Raw genomic sequence first — 13,470 nt, 5'->3', positions numbered from 1 at the left:
TCATGCCGCATTTAATTGTGGTGAACACTTCCAAAAGCATAGTACTTAAATTATAATAATAATATATTTTGGATTACATGGTTCACAACTGTTAACATTCAACTTCTTTGGCCTTAGAAAGGGAAAAGTATTCACTTTTAAATATGAATTCTTAACCAACTCAGGCTGGAATAAGAAGATATCTCAAACACAATAGACTGAGGAAAAGTATACCATGGAAAATGTGTGCTTTATGATTTTTTTAATACTTAGGCATAACATTCCATATCAAATTTTACCAACATGCTGTTCTGTAAATTCATTTTTATTTTATACCATAATTTTATTTTTCTGTTTCATGCTAAAAAGCTCATCACTCCTTCATAATTTTAGCATACAGTACCTGGAATATAAAGTTTCATTCAATGTTGGCAGACTCGTTCCCCTGACATAAAGGAGAACAATTACAGAAACGTTTAGTGGTCTATTTCCTGAAGCTAATGCGCAAAACAAAAGCCCAACACACTGGCTTTTTTTTTTTTCTCAACAGTGGCTTATCATTAGAAAGATCATAGATGCACACCTACTTGATACTGCACTAAGTCAGGCAGTTTTGTCAATTTCTGAGGAAAGTGTTTGGAAACATTCATTATTAACAAAAAACCTAATATTAAAATTATTCAGTCATTTAAGTTATTGTTTAGGAAAAACATGTATTAATCACCCATTAAAAACAAGTTTTATTTTAATAAATAACAGTGGGTTTACCAATGGTAGATTTTAATGTGTCAAGTTTTATGCAAAATAAAACTTTAAGAAGGTGAAACTAACTGTTTAATATAACCCATTTGGCCCTAAAAATAATAATACTTTAATAGAATTTAAAGAAAATAGTTCACTCCTTGAACATGCTTATTTATTCAGAGTACCAGTGATTGAAGTTAATATTAAGTGCTTCATTTTTCCTGCAAATCTGATGTTGCACAGGGAATACACACAATCTTGATCATCACAATATCATTATTCCAGATTAATAATATTGTGAATGTCACTTCTATAGCAAACACAAAGTACAAAAAGAAATCCATGATACTTTTAATGGCAAAGAGAAACAAAAGTAAATATTGAAAGCATATCTCCTTTTGCTTCCAGGACTGACTTTGCTGACATTAAGCAAACATCTTTGAACTCTCCTAAAATACTCTCTACCACTGGGTGTGAATCCACAGTATAAATATGGAGAATAAAGCTAAATTGTAAGAGCTAACTACAGACTGAATAAGCAAAATAATCAATTATAACTAATACTGCTCTTGAAGACCAATCTAATGAAAAAAGTATCATTAGATATGGTGATAAAATACAGACAAATCTGTACAATCTAACATCTATCAACAGTAAAATCAAAACATACAACTTCCTTACAGAAAGTGTTTTATCTATATAATTATAAATGTTAAGGACTCTTGCATTTTATAAACACAAGATGGGCTCACTTTGATGATACCAATATTAAGATTTATAAAAATGCTTAAAAAACCTTTTTTTCCACAAAAGTTTATACAGTTTAAAGCTATACACCAATCTATAAATCTCATAAAATGGGAAAAAAAGAACCTTTATAAGATCACATGTATAAAACAAGAAATGAAATGTGATTTTATTTAAGGCAATACTGGGCTACTTCACAAATCACCACCTCAAATATTTACACTGCTCCACACTACTAGTTTCTATCACATTCACAAAGAATTTTTAAAAAATACCAAATGTTTAAAATCTTCAATGTAGTAAATCTTTATTCACATTTCCATTATATTTCATGGACTCAGTGTGACTAAATTGAATTAGAAGCAATGAAAAAAAAAAAAAACCAAGAAAAAACAAAAACAAAAACCCCTGTAGCTATACGAAACTACCAAAAAATCTGCTTTAATTTCACATGAATGCCACCCAAAAATCCTGGATGGCAAATTTACAAAGCAGAGCAAAGTATTTATATAATGTGCTCACTTTATGAAACATAATCTTGTAAATAAATGTTTCATGTAAAAAAAAAATCAATGTAGGCAGAATCTCTAGTTTTAGTTCAAAAGTTCTTAATTTAAAACAACAGTCTTAAAAACTTGATCACTTAGTTAAAAATTAAAATTCCATATATAAATGTATCATTTAATAGTTTAGACTTACATACTGCTGGTGGCAGCAAATGATTTACAATAATAAATATGTACAAAAAAAGTATCTACAAATAATGAATACACATGAGCAGTGACCTGGTGAAACATACCAATCACACAGAAAAATCAGGCTAGTTCATGGAAAGGGCAATTGGGTAATAGAAATCTGAGGTTCAGCTCAACTATTTACAATAACTGAAATATCAATTCTGTTCCTCAAGTCCCATAGGGATAAAAAAAAAAGTTTTACATGACAGATGTCATGTTTTTTTTTTTTTTTTTTTGGCCAGGTTAATTCATATCAACAACAAAAATTGAAAAATCTTCACAATTCTATCATGCTTGATTGCTTCCTATTTAAAATAAAACTACGAATGATGTGTTTATAGCACATTAGTTATCAGTACTGCCCTCTGCCTGTGGTTTTCCCTATACTGGTTTCTTTCTTAACAGGCTTATCTGGATCATTTGAATGTACTTCAAGTTTTTTCAGACTGACGGTAGGTTTCATTTCCTGAAGTTGCTTTAAGACAAGCTCAGTGCAATCTTTAAGAGTCTTGTCTAGAACAATTTTTACGTTACTACTGCACTGAAGCTGTGACGGATTGGCAAACTGCACAAAGGTTTCACTTTCTTTACAAGAACACATGTGATTCCCACTAGTCACAGCAGTCTTGTCAGCACTTTTTCTTGAATTTGAATGGGATCCTCTCTTAGTTCCACTATTTGGATGGTCTTTTTCAGTATTTTTCTTCTGCTTCACTGCAGACTCTTCAAGAAATTTTAGAAATGATACTTCAAACCCCATTGGTTTAAATGAGCTCCAGTCAAAAGATGCCGGGTGCTCCTCAGTGGTTTGAATTGCAACAGCAGTTTCTTCCTCTTTACGCAAGTTACTTAATGCCACTGCTGACACGGGTTCAGCTTTCTCAACCTTCCTTTTCTTAGTCTGCGAGACATTTTTTTCTTTAATAACTCTCTTCAAATTACTAGTTTTTTGTCTTTCTGACTGGCTGGAATTACCTTCCTGAAAATCACTGCTTATATTTGAAGTGGTATTAGCTTGAGTCTCCACAGTGGCACTGTCTTCATTTATTAATTTTGTAATAAATAATTCTGTTAGCTCATCCATTTCATCTTTTTCACTTTTTTCAATTTCTTTCGGTGGGACTGCAGTTGTTTCTGAGCTATCACTGACTTCTGGTAAACATGTGTCAGAATCTTTAACATCACTCTTATTACATTCCTGTTCAGAGTTTTCCTTTCCTTCTGAGTTGCTACAACGTTTGAAGACAATAAGAAGACTGCGATGTTGTGCCGTAAACGCCTTAGACAGTTTATGGCACTTATAATGTCTAATTATATTGCTTTCACTTGTAACAACTGAAGTACATCCTTTTATCATACATGGATACTGGGTTACAAATCTGCTTGTACATTCAGACAAGGCATCATTTCTAGCCTTTATAGAATACACATGTTTGCCACGTTTCAGAGAGTAAGGCTTATTTTCTTCAATCTGTATGATTTTTGCATTCTTGTTTTCTAAGTTACTCTTTTTCTTCCGTTTGGTCTTCGGCACTCTGATTCCGTCCTTTCCAGACCTGCTATGTTTAGTTCCCCGATATTTAGACTTTGATTTTTCTTGGTTTGGCTTGTTTGATATATTTTCCTGGCCAGGTGTTGATCTTCTTGGCCTAATCAAATGAGCTTTATGTTTGTCATTATGCTTATTAAAAATGTGTCGAAGGAGATTAGATCGAGTTGCATATATACGGTCACAGCCTTCACAGTCACATTTGTATACACCATCTTCTTCTGTTTTGCCTGTCTTTATCCCAATTCCATGGTCTGCCTCAAGATGAACAACGTAGTTCAAGTATGTAGTAAATGAAGACTTACACTCTGATTGGTCACATGAAAATTTCCCAACATCCACAGAAGCAGTCATACTTTCAATTTCCTCAGGAGTCATTTCATGAAGTTTCATATAGTGCTGTATTAACCCAGTAATTGCTTGGAAAATTCGAGAACAGTCACTCACTTGACATCTAAATTCTTTCATGGTGTGTTTACTTTCTGTTTCTTCACTTTCTTTACCAGCTTCACTTTCCTCTTCAACTTCTGCAGAAAATGCAGGAAGATCTGATTTGTGTACAGCCTGGTAATGAAGAATCAAGTTTTGCTGTATTGTAAAGGCAGCAAAGCATCCCTGGTGAACACACCGATAAGGTCTGTATGGACTGTATCTTGTCGGAAGCTCCACAGATTGGGATACTGGCCTCTTTCCTTTTTTCTCCTCTTTTTCTTTCTTATGCTTCCTTACTTTCCGACCTTTAGTTTGTATGTTTGGAGCACAGTTTGTACTATGTTGTTCTGAACTAACGGTTATCACCTGTGAAGAACTTTCTGTTTTTTCAGGACTTTTTTTTTCAGTCGATTGTTGTTCTGGGATTATTACTATGTTACTAACAGTGCTTTCAGTCTCTACTCCCAATTGTAAAGGAGGATGGAATTCCTTTTTATTTTCTTCTGTTACAGCTGGTTGTTTTTTCACTTGCATCATTTGTGGAGTAGACATATTCTCACTCTGAGATTTTCTTCCATAAGGCCTTTTGATTTTTAATTTTACCATTTCTTCTGTAGTGAAATGATGTACCAACTGACAGTGTGCCCGAAGATTAGAATTCCTTGTAAATGTTTTTGTACATGTAGGTACTACACATTTAAATGGAGCAAATTTCAATTGATTCTTCTTAATTTCAAGAATCATCTCTGGAGTATACTGATGGATTTTACCATAATGCTTAAACAGTGCATCCTTTGTCATGGCACTGTAATTACAGCCTTGGTTTTGACACACAAATGGTTTGTTAACTTTATCACTAACCTGAATGTGTATCACTTCAGAAACTGGCTGAACAGCTGTGACATTTGGAAGTGGTTTAACAGGAGTGGGAGTCAGTGCCACTGATGCATTTATCAGGATACACTGGGATTCTGGAGATGATAGGTCATTTTCTAATTTTAATCTTTGTAAGCCTTCTAAAATTTCCTGTATTTGATCTTCCTTATTTAATACTTCAGCCTGTGCAATGTTATTTTTTGTTGGCACAACACTTACAAAGGAAGAGAACTGAGGAGAATCAGGTAATTTGTTATTCTGTACAGTGTTTACCGAAGGAAGCTGAGTATTATAGTTCATTGGAGTATTCTGTGAAATCTCACCAGCCACCTGAGATCCACTTTTTACCTCAAGTATTTGAGAATTCATAGCAGTTTTAATAATTTCAAGAGTCTTTTCAAAGTTCTGCATAACATGGTCTTCAGAAATCTGCAAATCAGAATTTGCTGAAGTGGTACATGAATTCAAAGTCATCATTTGGGAATCACCATTTTCAGTTTTTAAAGTTAAAGGTGCTAGAGCTGTATGGGACTCCAAGGTGGTTTTGAAATTCTCTTTTCCATCAGTCATAAATAACTGATTGTCAACATTATTTAGTTTCTGTGTTAGATTTTCCACCAAACGCTGAGGTTCGCAATTTGGAAGTACATTTGAATGAAGAGTGGTTGTTGGCATCTCAATGCTCTTTGTTGTAAGTCCCATTGCTGTTAAGTTACCTGTTATCATATTCTGGGAAGCATTAGGTGCAATTAGTGGGGGAGTAACTTTCTTTCTTCTTTTAGAAGCACTGTTCCCCTTTTTATTTAATTGATTGGCTCTCGTATTCTGAGGACCGCTGATCACTGAAACACGTGAATTGTTACTGGTAAAATTTTGTGAAACTGGCCCATTAGAATTAGGGAACGAACTAGAGCACACACCATTTTCAACAGTCTTCAAGAGTAAGTCATTTGTTGGAAAAACAGACAAACTACTGCAGTCCTCAATGGAGGAAGTTTTTGAGTTTGGAGTTGTATTCTGGTTGGTTAGCAGAGAATTTGGGTGGCATGCAGTCTGTAACAACGGTGGTGGTACAGTTGAATTTGGCATGACTGTGGCATTAACTTGTGTTGCATCAGAAACACAAGCTGATGGAACCACTTGAGAAAGCATTTCAGAACCTTCAAACGTACTGGGAATTCCAGCAGTTTCCAAAGCCTGTTTAATAATTTCACTTCCTTCTTGACTAACACTGTTATAGTTAGTTACTCCAGATCGAGGAAACGTATTGGATAAAAATGTTGCACGATTTTCAGCAGCAAGAAGTTGCAGGAATGATGGATCTTTAAAACATGCATCTGGATTGAAGGTAGACTGTTGTGGTTGCTGCAAATTTACTGCATTTGTGGAGAGAATCATACTGGCAAGAAGAGAAGGCTGTCCATTATTCTGCAGGAGTTCTTGAGCAATTTCTGCCCCATCTAGTGGTTTACAGTAAGAACGCTTAGATAAATGTCCACCCAGTGATCTGGGATTGGTAAAAGCCCTGTAACACCTGCTACAAATAAATTTTCCATCTCTGATAATTGCAGGCCATTTAGCCCTTTTGTTGTGCTTAGGTTTTCTTTCTTTTCCATTTGGACTCCGCCCACGGTCTTTTTTAACTTTTTCAGGTACAGACTGCTGAGCACTGCTGAAGTCATTTGCAACATTTATTTGTGAAGGAAAGACTGCATTTTCACTGCTAACCCCCTTCAAGAAAGAGGAATTAGTGCTTCCTTCAATTTGTGAGGAATAATGATTTGTATTATTTTCCAGTTGGGAAAATACAGAATTAGTCCCACTATCTGCTGGAGAAGGGAATAGAGACATCGAACTACTTTCTGCAGGTAGAGGAAGGAAGGGATCCGAGCCACTGTCGATATTTAAAGGCAAAACTGTTTTGGTTAGATCTTCCATTTGTGCTGGCAAGGTAGCATTAGATAAATTTTCCACTTGGGTACATAATATACCACTTGGTTCATTTTTATCCTGAGCAGATATATTTGGATTTATGACACTCTCCATTGAGGGCAACAATGGCGTTGACACACTTGACAAATGAGCTGGAAAAATGGATGGTGAGACATGCTGCAGTGGGGCTGAACAAGCAGGATTCCCACCAGCTTTGGTCTGTGGTGTAAAAAAGGCATTATTAGAACTGTTCACCTGGGATGGTAAAAAATAAACAAACTTTCCATTATTTGGTGTATTTAAGTTATTAGATTTCTGAGCTTTTTTACTTTTGCGCTGCATTTTAAAAGCAGCATATTGGTCAGGGTGTGCTGTCTTCATGTGTTTCCCAATACTCTGAGAAGAATTATAGGTACGAGTACATCCCTCGACTTGGCAGCTGAATTTCTGAACTGGAGCTTTTGGAGGCACTGATGAAGTACCCAGTGAACTACTTAGGGTGGGCTGTGGTGGAACAAATGTAATACTATCCAGTGTCTTAATAGGTAAATTATAAAGATTGGATGACGCTTTGATAGTTTCCTCACATTCAAATTTGGAGGCTGGTAAAGTGTTTTGAAATCCTGCCTGATTCTGTACGGAAAAGGTCATCAAGTCGTTCACTTGCCTTTCAAAGTTTTGTGGGGTAAGGTCTCCTAGTTTGAGAGTTTCTGAATTTACTAAAGAATTTGGAGTAATCTGGGCTTCATTAAAGCAACTTTGCTCTTTCCTTTCTTGAAAACCTGGGTGACATAAATCATTACAAGTCTCTTCAACTGAAGTATGTAGGTTTGTGGCCAATGGTCCACTTGTGCCTTCCACGGTTGAGTTTTCTTGCTTTCCAAAGTTATCCTCAATCCCCTGGTTTAGAGACACCTTAATTGACACAGCTACTTCACTGGCCTGAAGCAGGGATGCAGCAGAAACGTTTTCTAAGTCATTTAACACTGGTCCATTAGCTTGTGTAAGATCAGAGGCAGAAATCTGGTCTTGTTTGGTCACAACTGATTCTTCTTTGCTTTTTTCCCAGGCACCATTTCTGTCAACTGGTAAGCTATTTTCAGTGTTATTTTCTGAAGGAACTATAGATCTCTCTTTTTCAGTATTTTCTTCCATATTCTGATTTGTTTTGGAAGGCTGAACAGACTCTCCAGATACATGAAGTTGATCGTCAGTAGGTGGCACTTTTTCGGGAGGGGTACTGTGATCTTCTAGGTGCTTTTCCAGCTCACTCTGAGAACGGTAAACTTTACCACAACCTGTGAACTTACACGTAAAGGTATTATAATGCTGTGCTTCATGATCATACAGTAAATAAGCTTCTGAAAAAATCCTGCCACATTTAGGAAACATACACTTTGCTCTAAAAACCTGATGTTCCTTTCGGTGGGTTAAAAGCTCTGCGTAACTATTAAAGCCGGCCTTACATTTCATCTGTATACAGATATATGGTTTACTGCCACAGTGCATCTGTAAGTGATCATTGAGATGAGTAACACTGACGAAGTGCCTTCTACAGTACTGGCAAATTACTTTTTTGCTTTGCATTTCAAGAAAGCGTTTGGCATCTTCATTATCTTTATGACCCTTTACATGCGCAATCAAATTTTTAAAGTACTTAAAGCCTTTTTTACAAAAACTTACAGGGCAATTAAATTCATTAACAGGTACTGGTTTCTGGACTGGGACCACTTCTGGCTCATAAGATTTATCTTTGTCATCATTCTCATCATCTGAACCATCATTGTCGTTAAATACTATGAAATCTGTTGAATAGAGGCTATTCTTCTTTATGGGTCGCTGTTCCTGCTTAGTCACAGTATTGGTCTTCTGATTCTCACTGGAAGTTGTGACCTTAGGAGGCCTTCCCAATCTTCTTAATGGTTTCATTGCTGCAAGTCTCTCTTTGCTAGATTGTTTAACATGCAATGTGACATGAGGGACAAAAGTTTCTTTAGAACTAAAGTTTTTTGCACATATGGGGCAACTGTAAATTCCATCTTTATAATGTTTCTGAGCATGTCGTACTATCCTATGACCTAGAAATTCTTTGTCACACAGCACACAGTATTGCATATAGGCTTGCCAATTCCTAAACCTAGCAGATATAAATCCTCTCTCTCTCAACTGTTTTATTTCTCTCTTCTTCTGCTTTTCATCACCAATGTCTTTAAGAAGCTCAGAATTAGCACCAACTCCACCTGAAAGTCCGTTAACAGAAGTTTCTTTAACTTCATCCTGGTAGTCAGCTACTTTTTCATAAACTTCACTGTCATTTAACTCGTCAATTGAAGATACAATGGATGCTTCTTCACCCATTAATGCAAGACACTGTCGTTTTAAGGTTTTCCAATCCCAGAATTCTGGATCGAAGGGCCATTGAGTTTTCAATACAAGTAAGAGCTCACAGCGCAGAGAATTTGGTATTGGAAGGTTTTCTTCATCATATTTCTGGTCTGGCTGATTATACAACATTTCCACAGCATAGTATGCATCTACTGTAGGCTCAATAAGAAATTCACTCAGTTGGCAAGCACGTTTAACTTCCAGATCATCAGGCAACAAACATGAAATGGTCTTGCAGATAGATATTTTTACTTCAGTATTTTCTGAGGATTCCAAGCGTAGAGCTTTTACACAAAGTTCTATACAGGTAGCGAGTCCAGCCCCCTCAGTCTGTGAAAAAGCAAACAGGAAATTTTAGTCTATACAAGCTTTTGAATTTAGTTTTGAGAATCACAGATTACTCTTTCCTCAATTTTTAGTGATAACATATGAACAGATACTCTCTCTTAGGTGTTGTAGGAGATGCAGGTAAGGATGGCATGTGTGGGTAAGAGAAATTTAGGAATGGAAGGGGGTGGTGGGAGACAGAGACAGAATGACAACTATACAGAACAGCAGAGAAAGCTTGAGAAGCTAGGAAAAAAATCTTGGTATGAAATCACAGAACCAGACTTGGAACTTCGTCATCTTCTTTGACCTTTCCAATTCCATTTATAAAGCAAGCTAACAGTACTCATACTTCATGAACCTACAGTAAGTATAACAGTAATTTATTAAAGCAATTTAAGTATTTAAAGCATCTGTTTCTAGTTCAGTATAATTATCTGGAACAAATAAATGATCAGCAAATGTTACCATCAGCATAATTTAACTTCCTCAATATAGAGAAGAGACTCAACTCATTTTCTGGCACTACAACAGCAGTAAATGAGCCATTAACAAAAATCCAGGGTTTGTCTTTGGTGTTGTCTTTCATTGTTCTGGCTGCACAGGTGTTTTTGACCTAAAGCTGCTCAGGCCACTCATTCTGATTTTAGCTTCCCATGTGACATCCCAGTTAGGCTGTCACTACTAAACCTCAGTATGATGCTCCACTCTAACTTCTCTGCATGGCTACTTATGTATTTCAGAATTAAATATAAACCTCGTACCACAGAATACAAAAGGGCCATTATAACATAACCTCTGCCTCATCTGTTCTAATCCCACTTTCCCTCCACCTACATAGCATACATTGAAGGCAAATTAGGCTAATTGTAGTTCCCCACAAAATCTATTCTTTAATGTATATCGATATCACTTTATATACTTTTCCTGTGACTAGAAACATTCTACCTCTTTGGCCATTACTACTTGAGTACCAAAACAACTTAGATAACTTCCTACATCCATTTAGAACTGCCTTATATTGTACTTAAGCAAATATGTTCTCTAACGAGTCTCAACACACTAAGGTAATAATACAATGGATCACTTTATACTCCAAATATTTGTGTATTATCAACAGACTGTAAAATTCTTAAGGGCAGAGCTATATATCTCTTCAAGAGGTCTAAAAGTGTGTATTTCGCTGATAAAAAGATTTATCCATTTCAATGCTCCATGTATTTTGCAGACTTCAGAATTTACATCTTGGTATGATGGCTCAGTGGGTAAATCCTTGCCTCACATGTGCTGGGATTCCATATGGATGCACTCTTGTTTTAGTTGCTCTACCTTCCACCCAGCTCCCTAGTTGTGCCCTGGGAAAACAGTAAAGGATGGCCCAAAGCCCTGGGAAGCGGCATCCACATGGGAGACTTGGAACAAGCTCCTGGCTCTTGGCATTAGATGGGTTCAGCTGTGGCCATTGTGGCCACTTGAGGAGTATACTGCACATGGAAGATCTTTCTGTTTGTTCTTCACTCTGTGTATCTACCTTTAGAGTAAAAATAAATCTAAAAAAGAGAATTTAAGAAGGAAGCACTTATTTTAAAATTTTTATGTGACTGACTATATGATAGCCTTTAACAACTCCTGGAGTTTAGAGGGTTATTAGCTAAACCAAATCACTCAAGAGACTTCCACTAGAATCTAGTCACTAGAGTTTAAAGTCTCTTCAGTCTTAATAATATTCTGTGATTTCAGGTTTAAGAGAAAATCTGGTCAACTTCCTAAACTAAGAAAAAAAAAGGAAAAAAATTCCATGTAGTTGGAAATAAAATTTTAGCAATAAAGAACAATAGTCATGTTGTATACTATCCATGTCAAGAGGCTGGCCTTGGAATAGGCTTACAGTCTTGTGGTTAGGCCACTGGCTGGGATGCCCACCTTCCATACTGGAGTGCCTGGGAACAAGTCTTGTAGCTCTGCTCTCAATTCGTTTCCTATTAATGTAGATTTTGGGAGGTAAAAGGCTCAAGTAGACGGATCCCAGGAATCCATGTTGAAGTCCTAGATGGAATTCCTGACTCATACATTAAAACAAAAACTAGACTCTAAATTTCTCTAAGATAGTTCTGTTTTAAACCAGTCTATAGAAAAGAACTGTGCCTAGTAAAATTGCTTATGATGAGAGGCATCATAGTTCAATTCAACAGGGTATCACCAGCCACATGGTGCTATCAAGCACCAAAAATGTGCCTAACACGGCAGGCACTTAGTACAGCTTTATGGTATCTGCTGGCACAGCTGCATCCCATATAAGATGCCTAGGTCCATGTTTTGAATCTAGTGCCCATTCCAGCTTGCAGAAAATATACTTTGGGAGCCTAAGATAGTAGTTCAGGGGCAGAGCCCCATGAATCACATAGAGGACACAGATAGTTTTAGGCTACCAGCTTCAACCTTGCCCAACCCTAGCTGCTGTGGGCACCTGGCAAGTGAATCAGTGGATGTGGGATGACTCTACCTTCCAAATAAATAAATACTTCAAAAAATATTAAAGATGATGTAACTTTCATAATGGACAGTGCAGTTTTTGTCCAAGTTTTCCCTTCACTATGGTCTATCAGCAGTATGGCTAAAGGCAGATGGTCACTTTTACCTAACCTCCTTTGACTCATCTATGATTAAAAAGTAAAAACTAGAAGCGGACATTGTGGCACAGTAGATTAAACTGAAGCTTGGGTTATTGGCATCTCTTATCAAGACTGCCAGTTTGAGTCCTTGGTACTTTTCTTCTGAATCATCTTCCTCCTGTTAATGCTCATGGGAGGCAGCAGATACAGCCCAGGCAGTTGGGCCTCAATCATGCATATGGAAGACCTGGTGGGAATTCTTGGCTTCTACCTTTGGCCAGGCCTAAACCCGAATGTTTATTCTTTTGTAACTCTTTCAAATAAATAAACAAAATAATTATTAAAAAAAAATTAAGAGTTTATGGTTATCAGGTGACTAGAAGCCAAGTCAAACTTTATGCCTTGTTTGTGTGGCTATTAAACAGTGACAAAATCTACATTTTAAAATTTGCACAGTAATTTCCCAAGAAACTGTCCTTCTCAGTCTATTGTTTTTTAACTATAGAACTACAAGGTGTAAAATAAGAAAAAAAAATTGGGATGAGTTAAGAAGGCTGATAAACGAAAGCTGATTCATTCTTGTTCTTTACCCAAAAAGTTCATGCCAAGTTATTTCAGGAAAGAAAAATATACAGCTAAGACTTACTGATACAACTGTAGGTTTTCAAAAAATTTTTAATGAGAATAGGAGAGTGTCAGGGAATAGGAATAGAAAGCATCCCAGCACTTGGAGGTGGAGGATTGGCCAGTTGAGCCATTGTGCTGGGCCTAGCCTTTGAACTTTATAACCCTGTCTTTCAAGTAAAGGAATCAATCTTTAAGAACAGAAAGATTATGTTGCAATGACAACACATTTGGAAGTTTCTTTCTATGTACAGTTAAATAGAAACCAACAGGGCCCAGTGTGATGGCAAGTGGCTAAATCCTTCCCTTACATGTGCCAGGATCCAATATGGGCATTGGTTCATGTTCCAACCGCTCCACTTTCAATCCAGCTCCCTGTTTGTAGCCTGGGAAAGCAGTCAAGGATGACCCAAAGCCTTGGGACCCTGCACCCATGTGGGAGACCTGGAAGAAGCTCCTGGCTTTGGGATGGGGTCAGCTCTGGGTGTTGTGGCTACTTCAGGAGTAAACCAGTAGACAGATCTTT

General features: G+C 36.8%; 1 protein-coding gene across 5 annotated transcripts in view; it reads right to left on the bottom strand.

Moving 5' to 3' along the window:
• Nucleotides 1–621: 621 nt before the first annotated feature.
• The window catches only part of ZNF292 (zinc finger protein 292), an 81,384-nt gene continuing 68,535 nt past the window's right edge, over nucleotides 622–13,470 (bottom strand). For all 5 annotated transcript variants that reach the window (XM_040983734.1, XM_040983735.1, XM_040983737.1 and 2 more), the window contains one exon: nucleotides 622–9,711. In XM_040983734.1, coding sequence (XP_040839668.1) covers nucleotides 2,560–9,711 — 7,152 coding nt within the window. In that variant the 3' untranslated portion in view covers nucleotides 622–2,559. The remainder of the gene's footprint in view (nucleotides 9,712–13,470) is intronic.

This window comes from Ochotona curzoniae, unplaced genomic scaffold, assembly GCF_017591425.1.
Source record: "Ochotona curzoniae isolate NIBS_2020 unplaced genomic scaffold, NIBS_Ocur_1.0 contig_3819, whole genome shotgun sequence".
Lineage (NCBI taxonomy): Eukaryota > Metazoa > Chordata > Mammalia > Lagomorpha > Ochotonidae > Ochotona > Ochotona curzoniae.
The sequence above is the reverse complement of the archived record's forward strand: the minus strand, read 5'-3'. Positions and strand labels throughout refer to the sequence as shown.